General features: G+C 39.3%; 3 protein-coding genes across 12 annotated transcripts in view; 1 reads left to right on the forward strand and 2 right to left on the reverse strand.

Annotated features, from left to right (window-relative positions):
- Window positions 1-6916, reverse strand: part of scn8aa (sodium channel, voltage gated, type VIII, alpha subunit a) — a 44709-nt gene extending 37793 nt beyond the window's left edge. For 4 of the 7 annotated variants that reach the window (XM_034876975.1, XM_034876978.1, XM_034876979.1 and 1 more), the window contains exon 1: window positions 3353-3631. In XM_034876975.1, the coding sequence (XP_034732866.1) occupies window positions 3353-3631 (279 nt within the window). Of the gene's footprint in view, window positions 1-3352; window positions 3687-6143; window positions 6162-6200; window positions 6526-6652 lie in introns of those variants that run through there. The other 3 variants (XM_034876972.1, XM_034876973.1, XM_034876974.1) reach the window with 3 other exon arrangements.
- A 657-nt stretch (window positions 6917-7573) lies between these two features.
- On the forward strand, window positions 7574-13397 carry LOC117947790 (transmembrane protease serine 11D). The gene is made up of 5 exons (XM_034877057.1): window positions 7574-7706; window positions 9276-9459; window positions 11137-11414; window positions 12895-13037; window positions 13118-13397. The coding sequence occupies exons 1-5, from the start codon at window positions 7637-7639 to the stop codon at window positions 13352-13354; spliced, it is 912 nt and encodes a 303-aa protein (XP_034732948.1). The 5' UTR covers window positions 7574-7636; the 3' UTR covers window positions 13355-13397.
- A 4132-nt stretch (window positions 13398-17529) lies between these two features.
- dip2ba (disco-interacting protein 2 homolog Ba) overlaps window positions 17530-25859 on the reverse strand; it is a 39096-nt gene continuing 30766 nt past the window's right edge. The window contains exons 25-40 of one of the 4 annotated variants that reach the window (XM_034876981.1): window positions 25499-25611; window positions 24755-24778; window positions 22965-23045; window positions 22702-22825; window positions 22419-22540; window positions 21684-21795; window positions 21192-21301; window positions 20890-21020; window positions 20579-20747; window positions 19964-20134; window positions 19596-19657; window positions 19423-19480; window positions 19217-19291; window positions 18792-18966; window positions 18308-18431; window positions 17530-18165 (exon numbers count right to left, since the gene is read on the reverse strand). In XM_034876981.1, the coding sequence (XP_034732872.1) occupies window positions 17913-18165; window positions 18308-18431; window positions 18792-18966; window positions 19217-19291; window positions 19423-19480; window positions 19596-19657; window positions 19964-20134; window positions 20579-20747; window positions 20890-21020; window positions 21192-21301; window positions 21684-21795; window positions 22419-22540; window positions 22702-22825; window positions 22965-23045; window positions 24755-24778; window positions 25499-25611 (1904 nt within the window). In that variant the 3' untranslated portion in view covers window positions 17530-17912. The remainder of the gene's footprint in view (window positions 18166-18307; window positions 18432-18791; window positions 18967-19216; window positions 19292-19422; window positions 19481-19595; window positions 19658-19963; window positions 20135-20578; window positions 20748-20889; window positions 21021-21191; window positions 21302-21683; window positions 21796-22418; window positions 22541-22701; window positions 22826-22964; window positions 23046-24754; window positions 24779-25498; window positions 25612-25859) is intronic. The other 3 variants (XM_034876982.1, XM_034876983.1, XM_034876984.1) reach the window with 3 other exon arrangements.

Genomic DNA, 25859 nt, shown 5'->3' on the forward strand with positions numbered 1-25859 from the left:
ATTAACATATAATAAAAATAACAAGGGACCCAAGATGGAACCCTGTGGTAAGCCACACTGAAGGGAAAGGGGGGGGGAAGCTGTCCTATTATAGCTGACAGTTTGAGACCGGTCTGAAAGATAACTGGTGAACCAGAGTAATGACTTGTTACGTATACCATAATGTGAGAGTTTTTTTAATAGAATTAAATGATTAACGGTATCAAATGCTTTTGAAAGATCCAGAAAAATACCTACTGCATTTTCTTTCCTATCTTTTGCTTTATATATTTCAGTCAAAAAATGGACAAGTGCCATGCAAGTGGAGTGTTGTTTCCTAAAACCATACTGGTGAGCATATAAAATATTATTTTTGTCCAGATGTTGGATTAATCTTGTGTAAACAAGTTTTTCTAAAACCTTGGACAGGGCTGGTAACACAGAAATTGGTCTATAATTGTTAAAAATTGCAGGGTCATCTTCTTTATAAACTGGTGTAATTTCTGCTATTTTCAACTCTACTGGCACAATTTCTTGAACCAGTGAAAGATTAAAAATATAAAGTAATGGTTTAATGATGTCAGGGTAAATTGCTTTTAATATTTTACTATCAATCACATCATGTCCTGGTGAACAGTCTTTTAACTTGACAATTATATCTCTAATCTCATCCTCGGTAACGGATGTAAAATTTAAATCCTCAGTTGTTGTGAGATTCATGTATTCTAATGGTCCTAAATGACTAGATGGAATTTTAGAGGCTAATGTTGGACCTACATCAGAAAACAAGGTATTAAATCTTTTTGCAATTTGCTGTGGATCCGAAACAATAGAATCGTCAATCTTAAATTCATTTGGTAAATGTTTTTCCGAATGTTTTTTATTAAGAATACAATTGATGGTTCTCCACAACGATGAGGGATTATTTTTATGTTCAACTAATTTCACATTATAATAGTGAATTTTTGCTCCTCTTATGACATGATTTAGTCTGTTTCTATATTTTTTAAACTGTAACAGTTTAAATGGAGTAGGACAAAGAAGGTATTTTTTATATAATCTATTTTTGTTTTTTATTGACTTTATGGTAGCTGGAGTTATCCATGGTTTGGACAATTTATGTTTCAAAGGCACTGGTTGGAGAGGACAACATAAGTTGTAAACCCGCGTAACATTTTTTGAAAACCATGAAAAGGCCTTCTGAGAATCTACTGTTTGATAGATTTCACTCCATGATAATTGACTTAAAGCCTGTCTGAAATTTACCACATTTCTTTCACTGAGAATTCGTCTATATGTAATATTGTGTAAAGGGGGGCAATTTTCACTTTCGTTACCAGCGATTAGAAATATGGGACAGTGATCAGCCACATCAATACACAGGACACCGGATTTCATACTCGTGTTATATGCATTAGTAAAAATATTATCGATATGAGTTGGTGAGGTACTAGTCACTCTGGTGGGGACTGAAATCATAGGATTAAAGCTATAGGAATACATAGTGTCAATAAATTCCTTAATTAACGTATTTCCCTGACTGTTTTCAATGTTAAAGTTAAAGTCCCCCATTATGTAACAGTTTTTCCTTTCATTAGAAATGATATCCAGAGCATTTGAGATGTCAATAATAAATGCAGAGAGGTCACAATTTGGTGGTCTATAGATACATATAATTATTACTAAATTAGTTTCTAATGCTACCACTTCTGAAGAAGAATCTAAAAGCTTTTCAATGTCACATCTTTCTTTATAATGTTGATTTGAATTGATAAACAGAGAAACCCCTCCACCGACCCTTCCCTTTCTACATCTAAAAATATGTTTGTAATCTTCAAGATGAAAATTTCCAGCTGTACTGTCGTTCAGCCATGTTTCAGTAAGCCCTATCACATTAAAGGTATAATTCAAATTTTCAAGGCAAGTGGATAAACCCACAAAGTTTGTGGCCAAACTGCGAACATTAATATGAAGAAAAGAAAGATCATGTCTAATACTAAGAGAATTTATCCAAGTTTTAAAAGTACTTTCACAATGGTATTTAGAGGAGCCAGAATAATTCTGTTGTAGTTGGAGAATACTGTTTTGATCTGGATCAGAAGAAATCATCATGCATGTGGACTGGATCAAAAGAAAACATCATGCATGTACGATGAAAGGAATTATTTAAACTCCAATGGTAGTTGCCACCTGGTTTTGTTGACGGGGTTTAACTATGAGTCTATCATAGCTAATAACCGCAAAGTTTCCCCTCTCTCTGGCCTCCTTCATAGCTGGTAGCAGTTCGGCCCTCTTCTTCCTAATGCGATCTGAAAAATCTTCATTAACATACTTCTTTTTACCCCATTATTTTTTCTCATTTTAATGCTATTATCAACATGGAAAGGTAGATTGGCTTGCTTTTAGCCTACTGTAGTGTTCAATTTCACATGTAACATTCTCACTTGGAGCAAAGAATCTCTTGCAAAATGTAACACTGTCCATCAATAAAAGGGTGAAAAGATTATTTGACAAGGGGGCGAAGAATTTGCATAAGGTGTGTGCTTGGCCATCAAGTGGTATTTCAGACTGGACGTGGTGCGATGATAGCTCAGTGCACAACAACAAAACACACAGATTACTTTGGTCTTGTCAATGGAAACATTTGGCAACTTAAAAAAAGGAAACTTTCAATTCAGAATCTTATTGGCATCCCTTTCAGCGTCTTGCTCTCGCCATCCACTCAAAACGTAACGTCACTACTCTGTGGCCAGTTTGCAAGCCCAAACAAGTGTGCGGCGTGCTTGTTGTTTTGTTTCCGGTCTAGCTAGATCCGGTGTGGTTTTGTAGTTTTTCTAACGTTACAACTATAAAGTTTGCTAGGCTAAAATGAATGTTAATCTCACCATTAAAAAAATGACGCCGTTAAAATGTATTTGCGTTAACGCCGTTAATAACACGTTTAACTGACAGCACTAAAACAGATCCTAGTTTGCTAAGGGTTATATTAGAGATGTTCAGTTGTAATTTGAGTTTTTGGATGACTGAGGTACAGGGACAAATACTTTTAATTAGAAGGACAGGGTATCGGTTGAAATTCTGTGATACCAGTGTTTCAGGTAAAATTGAGGAATAATGACCCAAAGTTTTCAAAAGACATATGCTATCTAAACATAAATCAGGTACTATCTTATCAAGGACTAAGTAAATAAAACTTTGAATCTGACCAGAGATCAGCTTTCTATACTCTTTCTTCATTTTGAATGCTACCAAAAAGTACTGAGGTTTGATACCCAGCCTTAGAAACATCCTTTTGATTTTAACAACTCTAATAAATGTGGGTCGATAGCATCACTTTGCACGTGTTTGTTTGTCTGTGTGTTTGCAAACTCACTTTCTGAGACTTTAGGTAGTATGGGTCCAGGTCTTCCAGTGGTACAGCCACCAATCCCTTAGGGATGTCCCCATAGATGTAGGGCAGGCTCTTCCCAGCTTCCAGGTCGCTGTTGGGCTTGGGCTTGTTCTCGTCATCATCGTCACGGTAGCTGTTGTCCTGCTTTGGTGGCTTCTTGTTCTTCTCCTCATTGATGCGCAGCTCAAGTGTCACCAAAGATTCCAAAGTAAACTTCTTGAAGCTATCAGGTCCTGGCGGTGCAATAAGGGGTGCGGCCATGTTTTCATCCTGCAGCTACCTGGTCTTTAGGTTTGTACCATCCACAGTAGCAGCTCTGCAGGAGGTGCAGACGGAGAGGAATAGTTAACCAAACATCTGCAATACTTTTCTTCTAAAGACTTTCATCTTGGATGATGAGCAAGTGAACAATGAACATTGAACTTTTCAACAATAATCCTACACTCTTTCTTTGTGAAGAGTAAGAGGTTTTGAACAAGTGACAAAATGCATAATGGAAGGTCACAAACACAAACACACACACAGATATTTGCAGGTTTTGTCATGATAGAAAAATTTGTTAAGAAGTAGATACAATGCAAACATTGTAAACGCAAAAATAATTTATCCCGCTGGTGGCAGAATGGAAAGAATAATTTTAGATGACAAGAAGTGAAAATGGCTGCCTGAATGTCTCTGTGAGAGCCATTAGGGTTTATGTTTATGATATGCTGCTGTTAAACCTCCCACCACCAGAGGTGGCCATGACGCTGTCAATTTGGCTGCAACAGAGGTGATTTGATCAATGTCCAATATGGAATTAACGTGTTTTTGATTGGTACTTACACATATGAATGGACTCTATGTATGGAAACTGCCTGACGTTAAAATAACGGCAATGTTTGACATTGGGTCACATAATGCATATGTCCTAAATAATTCAATAATCTATCCAGCAACCGTAGTGGACTTTTTGGACAAGCAAAAGGTCCCTACAGTCTTCATTACTCACCACCTATGAACAAGTATCTGTAATGTCTCACTCTATAATTATAGATATAAATAGATACTTTTTTTTTGTGTACAAAGATATAATTCATGTACTTACAAAGGCAGATGGCTGCCAACGTTATGAGCTACAGTAAAGTGAAATTGTCTATGTTTATGTAAAAATGTAAAACATTTGAGAGACATTTTTCATCATTAGTTATATCAGGTCTTACGTTTAGGCAATAACCGTATATGTTAAAGGTGTTACTAAGTAAGACCCAATATTTTCCCCAAAATGTTTGAAACAATGTTTGGGTCCTGCAATAAACCTATGACAACAATGCTATTTTGAATAGCAGCGGAAATGCTACTTAGTGCACTTAATAGCTGCATGACTCAGTAGAGCCTTTTCCCAACACACTTGGATGTAAAAAGGGTACGATGTTACTTGACAACTGTTCAAGTTGCAGAGCATTTCGGGGTCAATATACTAATGTGAGGCATTGTTGGAGGAAAGTGGAGAAAGCTAAGAGGACAGGAGTTCAGTAGCCACACCTAAACTGAGCCCTTGACTATTTGAAAGATGGCTGGAATTATTTGATTTTGTGCGATATTTTCAATATTTCATCTGTACTCCCATTGTCCTTGCACACAAACCTTTGTTTTCAGCTTAAGGTGGTGAAGGGAAAGGGGGATGCAGCCTAAATAAGGCGAGCACAACCACATCTGAAACACAAGGCCCGTCACTTTCCTGTTCCCCTCTTGCATAACACAATATATTTAAAAATGCTCGACGTGTAAAGCAGATGTCATACAGCAGAGACTCCACTCTATCTGAAAAAAAAAGACATGAAAACATGCCGCCTTATAAAATGGACCCCGGAACCTCGCAGTCTCTGAGCCTTCTGGTGCTCTGCTGGCGCTGTCCGCTTCAGCACCACACGAGCGCGCACATGAAGGACTGCATACATGCAGGGTTGGTAGGGAAATAAATCATAAACGATCTGACTGGAACACCAATTTTGCTGTAAACCTGGCATTCTAGCTGAGCTCTCCCATCGACGCCTGAATAGGCCTGCAGTTTATCCTTCAATTATCTTCAATGTTAATAAGTCATGATGACAACACTCTTCTTGGTGAGTCTCAGCCTCGTGGGTTGCACATTGCTTACATCCAGGTTCTGCAGTGCAACCGTTTTTACAGATAAAACAGGCACATTTTCTTGGCATCTTGTCATTCACAGAGACTCATGAAAACTGAAGACTTGTTTAGGCTACTTAACATGTTAATAAGAAGGAGTGCCTGTGGACGCCATGGTTCCTGACATATTTCTTTAAATTAAAAAAGTGCTGCTCGGCCACAGAGAAAAGCAGGAGATTATAGGCTAACGCACAAAGAAGGGCTCCGCTATACAACCAAATTGACTAAAGCAATACTGCTGCAGTGGGTGGTTTGTATGTTGAAAATGTCACGCTGTGGTAAACGAAACCGTGGATTTATCAGAGTCACAAGTGGGATGTCGATGGAGCATAATAAATCTGAGCAATATGTCGCTCTTGATATTCAGCAAACAAGCAAATATGACTGATTTCTTTTTTTCTCGATGTTATCCTGTGCGCTTTTTGCGCGTAGCCTTGGAGGATGTGCACCACACCCGTGAAGCCATGTCGACTGCCAAATCAATAAGGACTCTATAAGCTAAACACAAGCATGAAAACACACAACGCCTAAATATAAGGTTAAACATAAGAAATAAGACGATTAGCGTCATGATGCAGCTATGATGCAGCCACACCAAAATCACCTGGAGGAATGTACATTTCTTGGCTATTGATGGTTGAAGAAGGATCAGGCTACTCACATAGCATCGAAGCATTAAGGTGTTTCAAGAACACCATCCTGTAGTCTGGAGGGTACGCTATGGGAAACCAAAATTGTTTGCCAAAATCTGAAGAAAAAAATAGTTTTGGGGCTTTCTTTTGGGCTGAAGCAGTCATACGGCGCCCCTACCTAAAGTCTAACCTACGAGGCATTTTCTTTCACAAAGGTTGCTCGAGGAAATGGTTAATCCGAAAAATTCCTTGCGATCGACATCAACTGATTGATAAATGTCTTTATTCGTGCTCTGGTGCAGTCCATAGATGCACAGCAAACGTAGACACCCTCTACTATCCCGCTCCAAAAAAAAAGAAGATCCGGGGCAGTGTGCAGCTCTGCGACATTTACGCAAGGATACCGACAGCGAGAAAATCTACTGTCTCATATCAACATTTGCACCATTTTCTCAAACGATTATATATACAGGATACTCACTTTGTAAGCGTTACAATGAATCCGGAAAGCAGTTGCAGGACAGCAGGCGTGGAAAAGACTGGAGAGAAACTGCGGTTGTCGCCATATTGTTGCTGCTGTCTTCCCCCTCAGCGCGAGCAGTTCTCCTGCATTATTGATGACTCTCAGCAGAATGTAAGGGAGTGTCGGCAAGCGTGTTTCGTAAGATTGGAAAGGTCATTTAGGCCTGAAGCCCCGTTAGCCTCAGTGTGTGGTTCACAAAATACATTCCCCTTGATGAGATTGGGGACACAACACAGACACAAGGATTTTCTTGTAAAATGCGTTGGTTAACTTACTGAATGTTCAGTGTGGTGAGTTTGTAATGCAGGAATTTATTTTGCTGTCAGGCATTCAGTCAGAGACATCTTCCACAGCTTTACATAAAAATAAACTTTTAATTAAATAAAAAACATTTAAAAAGATTTGTCACATACATTTGGAATTAGAGCTGGCCACTATATCAATATTATATCGATATCGTGATATCAGACTACTGTCTTAACGCTAGATATTGGATATTGTAATATCATAATATGGCATATCGTCATTTCCCGGTTTAAAAAGCTGCATTACAGTAAAGTTGTCAGACCACTTATCATTATATCCACATTGCTGATGATTATTTATCAAAAATGTCATTGTGTAAATATTTTCTAAAAGCACCAACAGTCAACACTAGAATATCGTTGCGATATCGATAGCTAGCTATTTAAGAAAAGCCTATTTAATTTTCTCCATATCGCCCAGTCCTATTTTGAATCGGAGCATTTCATTTTTAGGTAAGTGTTGTGACATATTTTTGACAATTAAATAGTTACACTATGATTGTTATTTTGAATTATTTTTTGTCGTATTTTGTCATTGTCATAACAGGAATATTTCACTTATGATGCACATTGGCCGGAAGGAACTGTTGTTTTTGTTTGCGGTCAAAAAATGTCTTCGAGTTTAACGTTTAACTAGATGGAGCTTAAAGCGCTTGTGCTGCTTTTGAGTGCTTTGTGCTTGAGTGATCTGACTTCAACACAGGACAGTGAGTACAAGCAGTAGCAGGGGTGGGGAACTATCACGAAGCTAGCGTGAATATTTTTATTTTTATTTTAAGAGTTATATTTTTTACTTTTTTAAATTAAATATTCAGTTAAAATCCGGCAGTTAGTAGCTAGCAACAGTTAACCTTAGCTAGCTTACAGTATATGTGCAATATGCTGCCATGGTTACTGAAATTAGTTGTTACCCAAATGGACATAAAGATAACAAAAACATTGACCACATAAATTAAGAATGCATACTAGCTAACTCAAAGAAGTCTCAAAATAGCCTTTTTTTAACATTCCTACCTAACTAGCTAGCTAACGTTAGCTAAAAAGTTGACTCTTTCTTCTACCACAGTAACGTTGGACAGAGATTTAAAGTGACACTGTAACCTTTTGAATGGTGAAATAACCAACCATCCAACTAGAAATGAAAATTGAAAATTATTATTAGCAATAAAACGTACCTTTTCTTAGTTTGATGCACTCTGAGGTTTGCTTTACATCCGGTAGCAAATGTATAGCTAACGCTAGCTAGCTAGCTAGTTTAGTAACGTTAGCCTTTTCATGAGAAAACACGTATGCTCTGTTTTTCGTAAAATCCTGCGAAAATCATGGTTAGGCTAAAGGTTAAATCAATAACTTTATTTTAATTTAAAAATTGCCCCCACACAATTTTTAACATCCACATAATCGATCATCTAGCTAACGCTAACGCTATTAGTTACATCTGTATATTATCCATCCATCATCGCACTACTGTCCCAGCATCAAACATGCAGAAAAGAGGTTCTTGCAGGATTTTAAAACGTGGCAAATATGTTTTCTCAAGTGAACGCATTTAGCGTTAGTCATAGTTATACTTTATGACGATTATGATGATTTTGCTAGTGTTATGCTACATTTTAGCATGTAACAGAAAACATTTGAATAGTTGTAGCTCAAAAGTTAAAAAGAAAGGTGAAAACTACGTACCTACACAGGAGACATGTTTGTTGTTTTCTGTTTAGTGCTCTACGGAGCCAAAGTCCTGATGTCACCTCCGGGCTAGTCACTGCTCCTCTGGCTTCTGTGACACAACAGGGTTTACGAAAAGTTAAACAACAGTTCATTTGTATCATTAAACTAGAAAACTAACTACAGCGTTGAAGTGGCCATATTTGCGTTATTATTTGTCATTATTTGGTTTCTACTGTATCCACTAACTTTTTATTACTTGTTACAAAAATTATTCACATCATCACATGTTCCCACAGCCTAAGTCACCACATTTAAATGTATTGTTTAGTCTCACCAAATGTTTAAAAACCAAAGATGTAACTTTATATTGATATTAACAGAAAAGCAACAAATTATCACATTAAAAAACTGAAACCAGAGAATTCTTGGCATGTTTGCTTGATGACAGGGTTAAACTATTGATCAGTTGTGAAAATAGCTTATGAATAATTGACTTATTGTCACACACCTCAAATGCATCTACTGTCACACAACTTCCTCCAACAACGTAAACAACAGGATGTAATTTTGGGGGGGAAACTGAAACTTTATTTGATTGTGTTTGTGAGGCTGTGGGAAGCGGCTCCTGGTCGCCGCCCCTGGTGCATTTCGTATAGTGGGGGGGCGGGAGGCTCCTGAGGGGGCTTGGCCCTGGCAGGTCAGCATCCAGATCCAGTCCAGGCACCACTGTGGTGGGACGATCCTCAGCAATCTCTGGGTGCTCACAGCCACACACTGCTGCCACAAATACCTGTGAGTATAACTCACACACCTTTCTGATGTGATGAAGCAAACTAATTGTAAATAAAAAAAACATGTAAAAACAGGTGAGACAGGGAAATATTAAAAACAGCCTTTTTCCAGCTCTTAATGAACAACACTAACATAAAACAACTGATAAACTCCAAAAAGGCCAATTGATCTGTAACCAAAGTGCATGTACACATGTTTTAAGAAAACTATGTATTATATGAAGAAATATAGGCTTAAAGATGCTGAACACAGAAAAACCCAGGGCAGAAACAATGGTCATAAGTTAAAACTATAGTAACAGGGAAGTTACATACATCACACATCTAGAGGTGCATCTGGATTTACCATACAGGTGTCCTTGACGTCATCAGTAGGGGTGGGAATCCCCAGACGCTTCCCGATACGATATCATCACGATACTCATGCCACGATACAATATTATTGTGATTTTAAACATATTGCAATAATTTGCGATAGATTGCAATTCATAACTTTTTTTCCAACTTCTAATTTTTCCCAATTTCAAATGATGTTCCCAAAAGGAAACTTTGTCAACATCTGTTATAACACATATATAATAAAAGATTGATACTTGGTGTATGTGTATCGATACAGGATTGCCACTGAAAATATCGCAATACTATGCTGTATCGATTTTTTCCCCCACCCCTAGTAACAAGAGGTCCATATGAGCAGATATCTAATTTTGTGTTATTTTACTAAGATTTAGGGTCAGTTTTTGTCCTCTGTATTAGTGTTTCACCTTTGAAGATTTTATTGTGAAAAGTTAATCAAACTTGTGTTAAATGTAACATTAGACAAATAGAAGCTTGGTTTCAAAACACAAATTGCCCGTTATAAACTGGTGACTGTTACTGGTGATGAAACTTTATTTCAACCATGAATTCAGACTGAGAAATGCGGCTGTGATTTGGCCTAGTTCGACCCAAGTTGTAGCAATGGGATTTCCAACTCTGAGCTGTTTATTTACTTTTTCTCTTTTCAGAAGAATTCATATTTGACATTTTTTCTTCTCTCAAAATGTGTGTTAGACTATAAGTGTGTGTACATGTACAGTAGGGCGGTATCATTCAAAAAAATTAGATACCGTTACCAATATGGTGACTTCAATACCAGTTCCCAAACGATACTTTTTTGATACCAATTTTTATATACAACAACAATTATAACATTAGATTGTTACAGCACATGTTTGAATTTTTCAGCTCCTACTACATAGGAGCCCCGTCTCTGTGTAACATAAAGTTTTTGCTGTTTGTCTTTTAGACAGCCAATCACCAGCATTATTAGATCGTGCTAGAAGCATGCTGCATGCTTATTGACTCACTGACGCTGATGAGATGAGATCCTTATGTATGTATTGAAATTGGGCATTGAATGACGAGTCATTTTTCGATACTCGATACATTAGAGGTAATTTGGTCGGTGCCTAATAAGTATTGGATTTGGTGTAGTACTAGTGTATAGTACATCTGTGTACTCTTACAATATGTCCATTATATTTAACATGTTCCATAAAAAATGCTAATTCACAGGAACTAATGAAATCAACATGTGTGCGCTATTTAAGATGGGAGAATGGATAGGTGGCTTGGTTTGCAAAGAGAAAGGCAGTCAGAGTCATAAACAGTCACATGTATTCTGGTTTGTGTCTAGACGGATCATCAAAAGCCATTTCCGTGTGGTGGCAGGACTTAATGTGCTATCTGGTCCTGGAGATCAAACCCAGATCCGCTCCGTCAGGGAAGTCAAGATGCACAAGGACTACAATGGCATCACGTCTGACAACGATGTGACACTCTTACTCCTCAGCTCTCCCTTAAACTTCACTGACCACGTCCAACCTGTCTGCACTCCTCATAATTTGGCTCATGAGTTCATCCTCAACTTCAGCCACTGTTTCATCAGTGGATGGGGGAGCCCCAGTTACGGAGGTTAGTTTAAAAACTCACTGATTCTGCAGCGTTGTTATGAAAGGCGTGATGCTAAACCCTGAATCCTTGAATAACTCAGACTCAGTGGGAAAGAGAAAGGTACAACTTTATAGTTTTTTAATCGCTTTGGTACTATTATTGCAAGTAGGTGGTAACACCTCACAACTTTCAAACCAGATGTTCAAAATGGCTGTATTCTCAGAGGTTCCTGTAAATACTATGACTGTAGAGGATGTCTTCATTGATCACAACTTGACTACACATAGGATAGATATTATGGAAAGTATAGATTCTGTTCATGTTGAGTAAAGTAAGTGAAAACTGTAATCTGTCTTTCAGACTACAGTAGCATGTTACTTTCAGCACATCTAACGGCGATTTGAAACATGTATCTTGGATTGTTTGGTTACCGGATTTACTGGTAGTTAAAATGACTAAACTGAAAAGATATCATTTTGTTGCATTTTTGTGATTTAACCATATGTTCTCGTGACATTTCACAAAAGCTTATATTTTTAATCAATGGTTGTGTAGCGAGAGATGTTTACAATATAAATGAATGCACAGTGGCAAGTTTTAAATGAAAGTCTGGCTGTGTGCTAGTGAAATAATTGTTTCACGTACAGTAGTTGTGTAAATAGTGCCAAAGCAATCCAAAAAAACTGTAAGACACAATAACCCCGACTTAACCAAAAAGTATTTTGAAATAAAATCATTAAAAAAGAGAGATTCAGCATTGCACTTCAATAACAATGTCAGACTCACGAAGGACAGTTTAAAAAAAGGAGCAGAGCCAGAGATATTATATACAAAGATGCTTCCCATATTCTTTTTCCTTTTCCAAACCTGGCAACTACATTTCCTACATGGACTGTTTACCTGCATGCAACCAAAAGCCCGCTCACACATGATTGGCCAATACTACTTGGACTACAACAGACTACAATCAGAAACTAGAATTCTTCCGATACAATAATCTTATCCCGTTGTTTACAGATTCTGCATTTATGTGCAGATCTTTGTTTATAGAGATCCCCCACAATGCAACTTGACTTTATTCACTCAACTGTCCGGCTTTGGGTGTGTTATGCTAGCGGCTAATGCAGCCTTGAGCCTCTAGCATTAGGCAGAGATTGAGCCCTAACTGCTGACTCAAGTGACATCACTTGAGACAATTTATCAGACTTTGTGCAGATCCGTCTGAAGCCACCAAATGCTTTGTACGACGTTTTTCACATTTGAAGTAGAACTCCCCAAAACCTGCAACCAGACCTCATCAGTTCCCCTTTAAGGGACACCTGGCCAAAAATGAAAATGACCATAAATCTGAAATGTAATATTGATCGACGGCTTAAAAAAGCTAAATAGTTGGTTAAAGTAAAGTGTTGGCATTTTCTCCCGTGTTTTGAAATGTATAATGCTTATGTATAATTGCTTAGCTCTTTATAAGTAATGTACCATTTTGGTAAATGGACTGCAGGCAGACTGATGAACAGATTGCAGGAAGCTGAGGTGGAGCTCATCGACAGGACTAAGTGTAACCTGATCACCTGGTACAACGGCATCATCACTGAAAACATGATCTGTGCTGGACTGGAGAGCGGGGCGGCTGATTCCTGTCAGGTAATGCCAGTTTTAAACTCGCTACAAGCTACAGATTTCATTTCAATAAGACATGACTGCTGTTTGTGTGTGTGCCTCAGGGGGACAGCGGGGGGCCCCTGCAGTGTTACAGCGAGGACGAGGACAGGTTTTATGTGGTCGGAGTCACGAGCTTCGGGCACGAGTGTGGACTTCCTCACAAGCCGGGGGTGTACGCCAGAACCAGCAGGTTTGCAGGTTGGCTGAAGGCGAGTCAGGGAGCATCAGTGTCTGCTGCACGCAGACTGAACACGAGACTGATATCAGCTTTGCTCAGCGCTGCTCTGACGCTGCTCTGAATCCTCATGCAGTCTGTCGGCAATAAATATCACTGCTAACATACGTACATCGGACTGCTCCACTAACTCATCATGAATTACTTTAACACATTCACCAGTCGGTGTGGTTTACCTGTTATGTCTATGAGAGCGTGTTTAATGGCCTAATGGTTTCTCAATCAGCGTCGCACTCTGAGTGGTTTACAACATGAAAATGTAATTTTCTATCCAAGTTAGACTTTATTTGTTATTTCACGCGGTATTTTTTTATTTGCGTTTTCAACAAGGCTATTAGTTTTTCAGTATTTTCTATAATGTAAGCACTGATTGCTTTTGTTCAACTCAATTATGAGAAAAGGAAAAAAGCTCGGAAATCAGAATATTTTGAATAAAAAACCTTTCCAATAGAATAACAGTAAGAAGAAAATCAACATGTTGTTCTAGTAACACATGATATATTTGAGGCTAGTGGCGTGTAACATTATTGGTACAAAATGAACTTAATAGGCAGTTATAAGCCATAATCAAAAAAACATTTAGGTTGCAAGGGTGTGAAATTGAATCTCTCTAGCTGGTGTTTATCCTCCTCCAACAGGACACTTGCTTTATCTTTTCAAGTTTTAAAATAATCAAGAGTCCTCCTAACTCTTCAATGGGCTGTTAGACCCCTCCTCTTCTGGGAAAGGTTTTCAGAACTTCTACACCAAAATCCATCTATTAACAACAGCGTATTGCATAGTGAAAGTGAAAGTGACAGAGGATGGCTAATTACTTGTCCTATGGTCCAGTGATAAGGTCCAGGAACTTTGATAACATGATAACCTACAGTATGTCGGATGGCAGGGAGCCTGGTTTCATTCAGCTCAAGATTATTTGTTCTGGGAGATGGGTCAATCCTAAGCGGGATGGATACTAGTTTAATGATATCCAGACAGATTACGTTAAGAGAATGGAAAAATGAAGCGGTGTAGTCGATCCAGGAGTGTGATTGTGAGATGGCTAGGGTGGCGGCATTTGAATAATGTCAGTTAAAAAAATAATAATAAACAGTTTGCCAGATTGGCTGTCTATACTAGAAAATAGGGAAAGTACCTGAATTTTCTGGACAGCTCCTAAGAAGCTTTTTGCTGGTGAGAGACGGTATGATGGGCTTATGGTGTTATCATATCTACTATATACATTAATGTCTATTTAGTTGAATGGTCTTGAATATTGTAGTTGTTGTGTTATCTTTTCTTGATTTTGTCTGGGTGGATGGTGATGACATGGGGGGTGTTCATGTGTTGACTTGTATGTTTCGTATGTTGTTAAAAAAATAAAAATTATTAATCCCCAAAAAAAGAGAAGTGAGATACCAATGGGCAGTTTCTTGAAACTCCATCACAACTTAAAGAATGCTTGGAAAAAACACATCAAAAGATCTCAAACACAGCAGTATTTGTAGCAAATAGGGTGAATAAAACATGCAAAACCACTAATTCTTAGTGAAGAACCTGTCATCCAGTTAATAAGATACATTTTAGTAATGAAGAAAAAACTGCATAATTTTTTTTGAAATATAAAGTGAGAACTTTCAGTAATAATTATGTTTATGTGAACATTTGTAAATTCAGAGGGAGCAAATACATTTTTTTAAATGTAGTTAAGACCGCCACCTGGTGGATGGAAGATGCTATTTTCCTTTAATGCAGCAGATAGTATTACTTGAATCTTGCTCACACTTCCAGATGTTTAGAAGGAAAATAAGAAAAAAAAAAAAGCACAAGAAATTCTGACAAAGATTTCTTTTTTTATTTGACATGAAACACATCCAATGACAGTGTGACAGTGTTTTTTGTCAAGTAAGACATGTTAGAAGTTTTCGCACCATTGACTAGTTCAGAATGTCTTTGCTGCAGCTCGACGATGCATAGTGAACAGACAGTCGTTGAGGTATACATTGTGGGCCCTTGAGTTTTTTTTTGTGATCCTAATTTCATTACCTCACATTTACATTTTGTGCTTAGAATAATCACTGGAGGTTTGAAATGTACGTCATTCCTCACACCACGACAACTTGAAAACTAAAATAAATATTAAAATGGAAATGGTAGGACATGTCGGGTTGCATTGTCCATGTTAAGTTGCCTGTTGAGAAAGTTTTCATCAAATCTCAGAGCTGATGAAAACTGGCGATGACGACCAATTTTAGAACCGAGCAGTGAGTGAAATGTTGCCTTGGAAAAACAATGACTCGTTTTCACACACAAAGGGCATCCAGGAAGAAACCTTCTTTGTTATGACATTGGAGGACAAAAGTCTTTTAACTTTCCCTTATGGAATAGCACCAATGTCTATTAAAAAGGCTTGAAGGCCAACATGACATTATAAAACTTTATTAAAACTCGTCAGAGTCAAAGAGGAGCAACAGAGAATTTATCACACAGCAGCTCAGAAGCTTCACTTTGTTATTTATGTGTAATTCCAACGTGCCCCAGATACTGGCTCACACACACATGTCATCAGTGTCTGTCACTGAATGAAAAGTGGTTTATTGACGTGATGTGCTGTAAGTCAAGCTGCTTTGAAATCAAAACAGCTCTTTGCAGAAGTTGAGCAGTTTTAAAGAAATATATCAGGAAAATATTAATGAAACCCCTATAAAACATTTCTGATTCCGATCGTGAATGGAAATAATTCAAATACAGTGGCGGCGACATAAAAGAAATGTAAAAAATGGTTCAATATTCTGGGATAATTTTCTTAAAAAAGACAAACCTTGTTGCACCAGATAAGCCAAATATCACTGTTCACACACACACACACGCGCACACACACACACGCACACGCACACACACACACACACGATATTGGGAAAGTGCACATTGTTACTGCCAAAACTATCTGAAACTTTTTTCTCTCTTTTGCAATGTGATACCATTAAATTAACAATGCAGAAAAATGCTGTCAAGTATGAAAGATCAGTCAAGTTCTTGTCGACAAAGTTACACATTAACACCAGTAATATTTGACCTCTAAAATACAGTATACAGACAACATCTTGACCCTCATTTATGACCTCCATTTTTATAAAAGAGGATTTTGCCATTCTTAAATTACGGGTTGCTTACGGAGTGTTATTCATTCCTAATTCAATTTTTTTTCAGTGTTACAGACATTCAGAAAGAATTGGTTTAAAAGTTAATGATAAAATGAGAAAGGCATGACAGCAAACGTCTTCACAAAAAGAATGACACCCCCCCCCCTCCCCTTTCTAAAAAATGACATACGAGTGTCTATTGAGTTATTAACTGGCTTCTTATTCCACATATGAAAAAAGTGGAATAGTCCTTTACATACACTAATAGTTCAGCTAGAAATTAGGTAATGAACATAAAAAGTAATGAAGTTCCAAAGGTTTAGTAAGGCAAAGTTATGTCCTTGTTTTTGATGTCTTTTAAGAAATTCAACAATCCATAATCATAAACGTCACCATGGTGCAATACAAGTCCCTGACTTGTCTTCTGATGATCTATGTTCATCTAAATGACCGTAACGCTAACATTAAGTGAAAGATGCTCTTTGCTTTAATGTGAGATACTACGGGCAGACCGAAAGCTAGCGGCTCGCTTCAGTTCACGCCATGAAACTGGTAAATTATCCTTTATCCTTTTTAAAAAAAATTTTGGCCTGCATGTTGACATTGCTTGCATTCCAAATTAGCACTAGCATGCACACCTAAACACCAGCAATTGCTCGAACTCTTCTTCAGAAAATCTGTGCTTTTGAACAAATGTATTAGTACTTCACAAACATAACGACTAACTAACGGAACAACTTAAAACCTAAATTTCTTTAGGACATTTTGTAACGCATGAATGCCGACAGCATGTCTGCAGGCATATCCAGTTTGTGACGGGAGGTGAGAGCGGAGGTGCACCTAGTAGAAGAAGGTAATCTGCTCTTCCTGATAGCACTTTTTAATACTGATGTGGATTTGCTCTTATGAAAGCAGCAAACGGGAGGGGGGGGGGAGGTGTCCCCCATGAGGCAGGTAGGCAGGAAGCGCCTCAGTGGTGCAAGGACTAAAAGTGCAAGAGGGTGCCAGTTTAGGCTCCTCTCAGCAGTTCCAGTCCATCCTGCCTGGGGTTCACAAAAAGAAGCACACAAGGATGAGTGGTTCAGGATATCAACCAAGGAATGAAAGGAGGGGAGGATTTTTTTTTTTTTATGAAAGCATGTAATTAAAAATGTCTTTAAAAACATGATTTGGAGCAATGAAGGAGAAGTGGGATGCATGGAGAGGATCAACATCATGTACCCTCCATTTGACGGGGGGGATCTACTATCAAGATCCACTCAGTAGATCTCGGTGAACCTGGACTGCAGCGATTGAGCAGGTGGAAGCAAAGAAGAAACCGTTTCTGAGAGGGAAGCGCCTTCTTGTTACAATACTTGCATTCTCACATTATTTGGTGTTCTGAACATGTATTTGAGCTTAAGCGTCGGGGTTGCTACTGAACGCGCGCCGCGAGTCCGTCTCCCTCACGTCTATTCCCAGAGCCTGGCTCCGTTTTCTGCATTCTCATTAGTTGGTGAATCACATGTTGTAGGCCACATAGATGGGGTCCAGTTGGTCTGCCAGAAAGGAGTCTCGCAGGTGCATCCTCTGCTTCTCTCCTCTGGAGTTGATGGGGATCACCCCGGGGTCCACGATGACCACCACCCCGACGATGAGGTGGTGCTCCTCCAGGACCACGTTAGTGACGAGGGGCACCAGGTCCAAAGCCTCCTGCTCCGAGCCGCTCAGCTCCGCCACCACCACCAGCAGGTTGGTCCATGTAAACACAGCACTGAGGGGCAAGAGTGTCAAATATGAATTGTGTTCGGTCACATCTTTTCCGTGTTACTGTGTGAACTACAGCCTTTGGTCTTTCTCGGTAAGTGTAAAGAAAATGATGTATCATAAAAACGTGACCAACTGAAGAACCTCACCTTTCTGCAATGCAGCGGTGGGCTCGGGACACAGACGTCTCGATGTCTATGGGGTGATAGCGTAGCCCCCTCAACTCCAACGTTTCATCAAGAGAGCCCACCACAAACAAGGCATCATGACGATCTGTAGAAGAGAGGAACAAAACTTTATTTAAAAAGGTATGGACTTAACTAGGTTCTGACAATACATATGTAAGACACTAGACATTTGGCCTTTTTTACTGTTTATACTGTTATCTATCTAGCTCTGGTTGTATTTTGGCATTGAAGGCAATGTTGCACATCAATTAAGATAACTGCTTTATACCAATATTAGAAAGATTTTTTTGCATATATATATATATAAATAAACAAATGTGTATATAACGTATAATGATAGTGTATGTTATTGAAATCATCCACCCCAAGACTCTACTAAAAGTAAACTAAACAAAAAGAAAAGAGGTTATGAATAAAGTCAACTTTTTTTCAAATGTCCTCTCACCTCCGCTTGCATCCAGGAGCTCAGTCCTCTTGATGAAGCCCAGGTAGCCCGTCCTGGCCCAAAGAGTGTGGGGCTCCCCAAAGCTGAGTCTTGTGTTGAAATGATCCGCCTGTAGACTCTCCTCCCCATAGATGGTGTAGTAGCCACTGGCACTGTGAGGGCTGTTCACCCAGATCTGAACAGAGACAAAACAAAATGGCAAATGAGGCCTGGGGTATTTCTGTGTTTACATTTGCGTGTGACCCTTTAAAGTATTGCTTTTACAGTAAATCCAAGATCACATTCAAATGACTTGATTTTTGTGTTGAATAGCTGCGCTCACTTTGCTCTGTGCTGGTGAAACCACCCAATATGTTGCAGAATCATAAGAGGAAAAGGTAAAATGTTTAAATATCAGGATCCCATGATCCTCTCTGCCCACTCACCTCCCCAAGATGTGAATCTCCCAGTGGGCCTCGGGTCTCCGGGTTGACTATGATGACCCTCACTCCTGGTAGGATCTTAGAGGAGAACACAGTGGGAGTGTAGCTTTAGAGATATATCAACCACTTGTATTACCTGTCTGGGTGTGTGGCCAGTGAGAACATCGCAGTCATACAGCACATCTTTTCAGTCAATAATAAATACTTACAGTGCCAGACTCCATGAGTGGAATACTCTGTGGTGCTCCTCGTTCTACCAGCCTCACCCTGAGGGATTCAGATAAACAACAGTCTGTAAATCAATCTGTCCAATCTGACCGACACGTCATGTTTGTTTTCACCAGGCGGATCACGTGACAGCTGCAATTGTTTCCAGTCTTACCTGTCGTGGCGCAGAGACTTCATGTCAACGTAGACAGTGGAGGGGTCTGGTCCAGCAGTGCCCTGAGGTTTCAGAGAGGAAAACAAATACTTATTATAGAAAAAGATTTCTGTACAGCTGAATATAGAAACATGCAATTGTTAAGTAAACATGTGTTTTAATGATAGTAAAATTGTTCAAGATGTGCTGATCAAATAGTTTTATTCATATAATTAAACAATACACTGGGACATAAGAACACGTCTCAGGACAAGGCTAAACACTTTTGCCAAAAACAAAATTAAAAATGCATACGACGAAGAATGAGTTAAATAAGGGAAAGTGTGAACTCATAAGATAATTGAGGGTGTGTCCCGTATGAAACCAACCTGCAGGCAAATGGCCAGGTTGACCCTGGAGCCAAAGGCGGTGCTAACGGCGCGGGGCGACAGGCCAAGATCTTTGAAGAGCTTGGAGAAGGACTGCGTTAGAGCGAGGCGAGGACGCTCCTCTGCTATCACCACACAGCTCCGCACGCACGACAGATTCAGACCCCGTGCCTGGACACATGCACAGCTTAAGGTTATTCACATGAAAAATGAACTCAGCATTAGTGGACATTTCTATTCAAAGTGCTTTCAGATATTAAGCTATGCTGAAAAACAAGAACCAGATCTTTGACTTTAGATATAAACTTCTACATGCAGTAAACATTAAATAAGAATGCAATTTATTGGTAAGAAGACCTCCAGCTTGATCTGGTTTAAATAGTCTGAAAGTATTGACAATGTACTGAAGTTCCCTTTTTTTTATTTATGTTACCCATCTCTTTCTCTCCTCAGTCCCAAAAAATAATGAGTGTTTAATACTGTAGTTGCCTCCACAGCAGATGAGATTCCTGAGCATCATATTTATGTATGTTGCTATTATTAGAGTAATGACAGAAATGACGGAGCAATACTTTTAAAGGAACTCCATTGGGTGTGTATGAGTGTGATTTTGACCTTCAGCATCTCTGTCTGGGTGCCCAGGCCTTTGGTGCAGAGCTCCATGACAGAGTAGGAGCAGAAGGTGTCTCTGATCTTGTACTGGCTGAGCGTGCTCAGCCACAGAGGCAGCGAGCTCTCCAGCTCCAGGGGAGGGATTAGGATGGACTGGTGACCTGAGTAAACGCTGGGCAAAAAAAAAGACACTCCCTTCAGTAACAACGCCAAATTTACAGAAACGGCATGTTATGTGTAATATGATATGTTTGTGTGTGCGTGTGTGTGTGTGTGTGTGTGTGTGTGTGTGTGTGTGTGTGTGTGTGGGTTACCTGGAGAGGCACCACAGGACAAAGCCCAGACCACAGTATGGGTCCAGGCAGATGGCTATTTGGCGTGATGAGTAGAGCTCACACTGCAGCTTAATGGAGCGGCACAGAGTGCTGACTGCAGCATGGGACATCTGACAAAAAATAAAAGATCAATTTAAACTTAATACTTAATCTTAAGAATTACTGAATGCGGTCTTCAAACAAATACAGTAAGAGCAAATCGACCTAGAAGTCCCTCTGGACAAAGTGATTGCTTAAGATTATAGCCAATATGGTATGCATGACTTGTGAGAGTAATTTACCTTGACTCCAGTTAGCATGCCTGTGGTGGACACACTGAAGTCCAGATAGGCCAGCATCTCAGCTGTAGGAGGTTTATAAATGTGCGGAGGCCGCTTTCTGGGAAGATCATCTGAGAGGAGAGCATAGGATATTTTGTTATTTTCATAAAGGGCAAAATATCTTACTGTAAGTTTAATTGTTTGCTATTGGGAAATGTGCTGCAACCCTTTTATTTGTTCTGTGTTTTTGTATTTGTCATATGCAGCACCAACTCTGTCGCAACTTGCTTTGCATATGTAGGACTAAAGAGAGTAGCTTTTAGTCCACATCAGGTTTCCCCAACATGTTCAAAGTTAGGCAAACAGGAAACCTTGTGGCCAAAAGAACACGTTTCTAAATTTGTATGCTCCCAGAGATGTGTCCTACAATGCCCCACTTATTACAAGTCGTCAGCTGCTTCACGGCATGCACAATACCTCTAAGATGTTCTAATGTGAACAGAGCTCCAGTACCTGTATCAATGATAGTGGGCCACGTCTTGATGTTGACGCTGGCAGCAGCCTCCCTGGACCTGAGGATCCTCATGAGAGGCTGAGTGGTAAGGATGCAGGCTGCTTTGCTCACCTGTAACACCAAACAAACATATAAAGACGTTAACTTATTGCTTTAACAGTGACCTCTGGAACAAATCCTCCATTTGAGGCCTCACTCAGATTAAAGGACATTTCATTATTATTCTATTATTTGTTATCCAGGGAAATCACTGTCACTCCACAGCAGAGCTCCTTTACTGAATCTGGTTAGGACTCAGTTACTTGCTTAAAGCTTTAGTGTGTAACTTTTTGATATTAATAGCACCTGTTACATTCAAGCCATTTCCAAGTGAGTTTCTACAAAGCTAATTAAGATAGTCTTAATCCACCAAAACAACAGGCACCACGCACACTTGTTTGGGCTTGCGAGCCGGCCAAACGCTACATTTTGAGTGGATGGCGAGTGTGAGACGGCAAAATGGATGTCAATTAGATTCTAATGGGGGGGGGGACACAGCGCGCGGCCATGGAAGGCTTGTATCATGTGGACACGCCAACAGTTTTGTTTTTATTACTTTTAATTCCTTATGGGGGCGTCAGAAATTACGCACTATAGCTTTTGGGCAATTCAAATGCTTTGGTAATGCTTGATTGAAAAACACTATGTAACAGAAGCACCATTTATTACAAAATGGTGGTGTGGTCTGCACTCACATCGATGATCATGCGGACAGTGGGGAGAGTAGCAGCCAGGTTCTGTGGATGGGGCGGCCTCACTGTCACTGGGATGACGCCCGCATAAAGACAGCCATAGAAGGCAGCTATCAGGTCAATACCTGCAGAAATAAAAGACAGACAGAAACCTTGTGAACTAAAACAGAGGCAAATTAAACAGCTGTACTTTTTCCACTGTACTGTTTATTAAATGACTAATAAATGACTAGAAGGGAAGATGTCCGTCTACAATGATGAGGACTGTGTGTATGTGTGTGTTTACCTGGGGGATAAAGCAGCACCACATTGTCTCCTGTGTTGAGGCCTCCTCGCTCCATAAGGGTAGCTGTTATTTTCTCTGCTCTCTTGTGCAGCTGAGCACAAGTGGCTGTGCACACTGCCACCCCCTACAGCAAAAACAGAGAAAGTAGTCATGAACTCACACCCAACAAGATGGATCAACTTTAGAACCATTACCAAAAGTAAAAAAAAAACAAGTATGCATTATTTTGTGTGTGTGTGTGCGTGCGTGTGTTTTTAATTTACCTTGGCATTGAGCAGCACATATAGGACGTGGTCTGGGTCGGTTTGAGCTCTCCATTGCAGAGCTTCCGACAAAAACTGGTGCTGGTAAAGAGAGTGTGTCATCAAATAAACTTTAATGATCGACTGATTATACTTGTTTTGCACATTTAAAAATGGTCCAGCAGGTAGCAACAATAAAATATAGTCAACATAGCACTTCATATATTATCAACAGTTCTCGTTGACAACAGATACATTTGCTCATTTCAAACAGACTTTGTGTGGAATAGAGAATATAAAACACATTCTGTGAAGCTTCTGACCTCTCACACAGAGACACACAAGCACACAACAGGAGTATGCCCAGAGAATATTGTTTGTGCCAAGTGCAGGGTCGTGCTGAGACCATCTGCACCTGGAGCCACTGACAAGCTATGGGCCTTTCAAACAGCTTTAAAAACAACATATTATTGTCTGTATACAATTTATAAAGTAGAATTGCTTTAAGGGAACAATAGCTATTTTTAGAATTAAACACAAAATGAAATGCATTATTAGCCTATTGGTTAGGAGTGGGAATGACCAGAGGTCTAACGATAAAATATAATCAGCATACTTATGTCACCATAAGATATTTTTGCAATTTTAAACATATTGCAATATTCTGCCATATGCAGCAATTTTGTTAACCTTTTTTCCAACTTCAAATCTTTCCCAATTTCAAATTATGTCCTCAAAAGGAAACTTCTCAAAATCTGTTTCACCTGAAAAGATAAAGTTCACCTTACTTCAATTGTATTGCTGCAAAATTGGATTGTTAAGCAGACAAACTGACCAACACATATTTAATAAAAGATCAATACTTGGCGTCTGTGTATTATAGTGTTGCAATGGAAAATAGTGTGATACTATGCTGTATTTATTTTTCCCCCACTATTGGTCAGAAGTGTCAATAAGATGAGAAGCTGGCAGGTGCACAGGATTGAAAGAAGAAGACAAGACGTGAAAGCAAAGAAAGTTTGTTAAAGGCAGACACCAAGTGGACATGAGGCAACACGTAAAGTAACAGAAAATTGAAGTTGACACCATGATGTTCTCTGGACAGACGAAGATAATTTGTCGTATTAAAATCACTGGCCAAAGTCATCCTTTGTGCCCCTCTCTCTCCCCCAGTCAGACAACAGGTCGTGCTCTGGTCAACAATAAATCAGGAGTAACATCACGCAGACCGGCTGCCCTGACCGCTCATCAAGCCATGCTACACATGGGAGCATCACAGTGAACACAGCGAGCAGAGGTGCACACAAAATGTTCCTAATACTTTTATTCCGAGGTTTATAACAATATATCAGCATAATGCATCATTGTATAGGAATACAATCTTGAATAGTCACATATGGTAGGAGACCGTTTATAATGACTTGCTCAAAGTCTCTATTACGTCCTTAAAGCATGACAGACAAGAAACTATCATTCACTTAGAGTAGATGAACGTCATTTAATTTTCTGCTGAGCTTTTGGTTTGGCAAAGCTAGAAGCCTGCTGGCAAACTCCTGTCTAAAAAGGTGATGGCAGAGAGTCTGTTACGGGACACTGAGCCGCATTTCACTTTATTTTTACTGTAATTCTGTTAATTGGTTTAAGTGTGTGGACCCCTGCTGGCCAAGGAACCAGCCTGGAAAGTCATGTCTCTGCGTCAGGCCAAAGCTTTTGCTGGTGGCCATCAGGCTGTCGCGGCTGCAAAAGCACATCTGACTGACAGAAGCAGCAGAAGCAAAGATGGGTGGGAGGGGGCTAGGCTAGAGCCTTACCATCATGGTGGGCCACATACAGAGCTAAAGCCCAACCCAAGCAAAGTTAAAGGCAGAACAACAACAGAGATTTAGCATCAAACATCAGCATCCACTTTCCCCTGACTTTTACTGGGTCATCTTTAATTTGTTATACACGTTCAGAGCATTTACAGTTTACACATCAGTTGACTCAAATAGACCTTACAGCTAAAACTTAAGATTATTTTCATAATCAATTAAATGGCTCAACTAATTACTTTCTTTATTAAGTGATTAATCGCTATAAAACATCAGGAAATAATAAAAAATGGAAATTACAATTTCATAGAGCCCGAGGTTACATCATCAAATGTTTGATTTGTCCGACCAACAGTCCAAAACACAAATAAACTCAGATTATAATAATGTCAAGACAACATCACATGTTTGGCTTTTTTGCTTGATAAATCCCTTTTAATTTATTATCAAAATACTTGCAAATAATGAATCAACTTATCATTACAGCTCTAATATTGTGTGTACTGTACAGGAACTAAGACTAGCAACAGTATAACGTTCTTTGTGTAAATCTTGTCTCACTGTCCAGGTGTTAATGTTGGAGTTGTAGATATTGATTGCTTTAGTAACAATTTACAGTAGTTTAAATTAAACAGTTAAAAAAGAGTGGTTACGTTTTTCTGACACCATGCTGAAAAAAGACAATAATTATTCTAGCGTAAATGTGGTCAAAGTGTGTATCATGGTCTGCGTGGTAAACAATACCTTTCGGATCAGATCCTGGTCCTCCACCACACCCAGCTCTCTGCCTGTAGCCTGGGCGATCCGCTTCCCGGCCACCAAGTTGCCAACCAGCATAGAAGCAGGGCCGACATCCACTGAACACATCCAAGACCATCAGAGACCACGCAGTGACATACATTCAACATCGAATTAGTCTTTGCTGTGATTCTATAGAGTAAGCATCAGTAGTCAATTAGGGCCGGGTATCGCCAATGATTTTCCGAATCAATTCGATTCCGATTCACAAGGTCCCGAATGGATTTTATCCCTGATTTGATTGTATTTTCAATTTGATATTATTATCCTGAATAAGGTTAGAAACATTTCAGTTACCCAAACCTGC

Source organism: Etheostoma cragini, chromosome 7 (genome assembly GCF_013103735.1).
Source record: "Etheostoma cragini isolate CJK2018 chromosome 7, CSU_Ecrag_1.0, whole genome shotgun sequence".
In the NCBI taxonomy this organism is placed as follows: domain Eukaryota; kingdom Metazoa; phylum Chordata; class Actinopteri; order Perciformes; family Percidae; genus Etheostoma; species Etheostoma cragini.

Bases quoted from the DNA above. Each gene is read 5' to 3' on its own strand.
- LOC117947790 (XM_034877057.1), top strand. From the start codon at position 7,637: ATGGAGCTTAAAGCGCTTGTGCTGCTTTTGAGTGCTTTGTGCTTGAGT. The intron at 9,460-11,136 runs GTGAGTATAACT...GTTTGTGTCTAG, and splicing joins CACTGCTGCCACAAATACCT to ACGGATCATCAAAAGCCATT. The intron at 13,038-13,117 runs GTAATGCCAGTT...TGTGTGCCTCAG, and splicing joins GGGCGGCTGATTCCTGTCAG to GGGGACAGCGGGGGGCCCCT.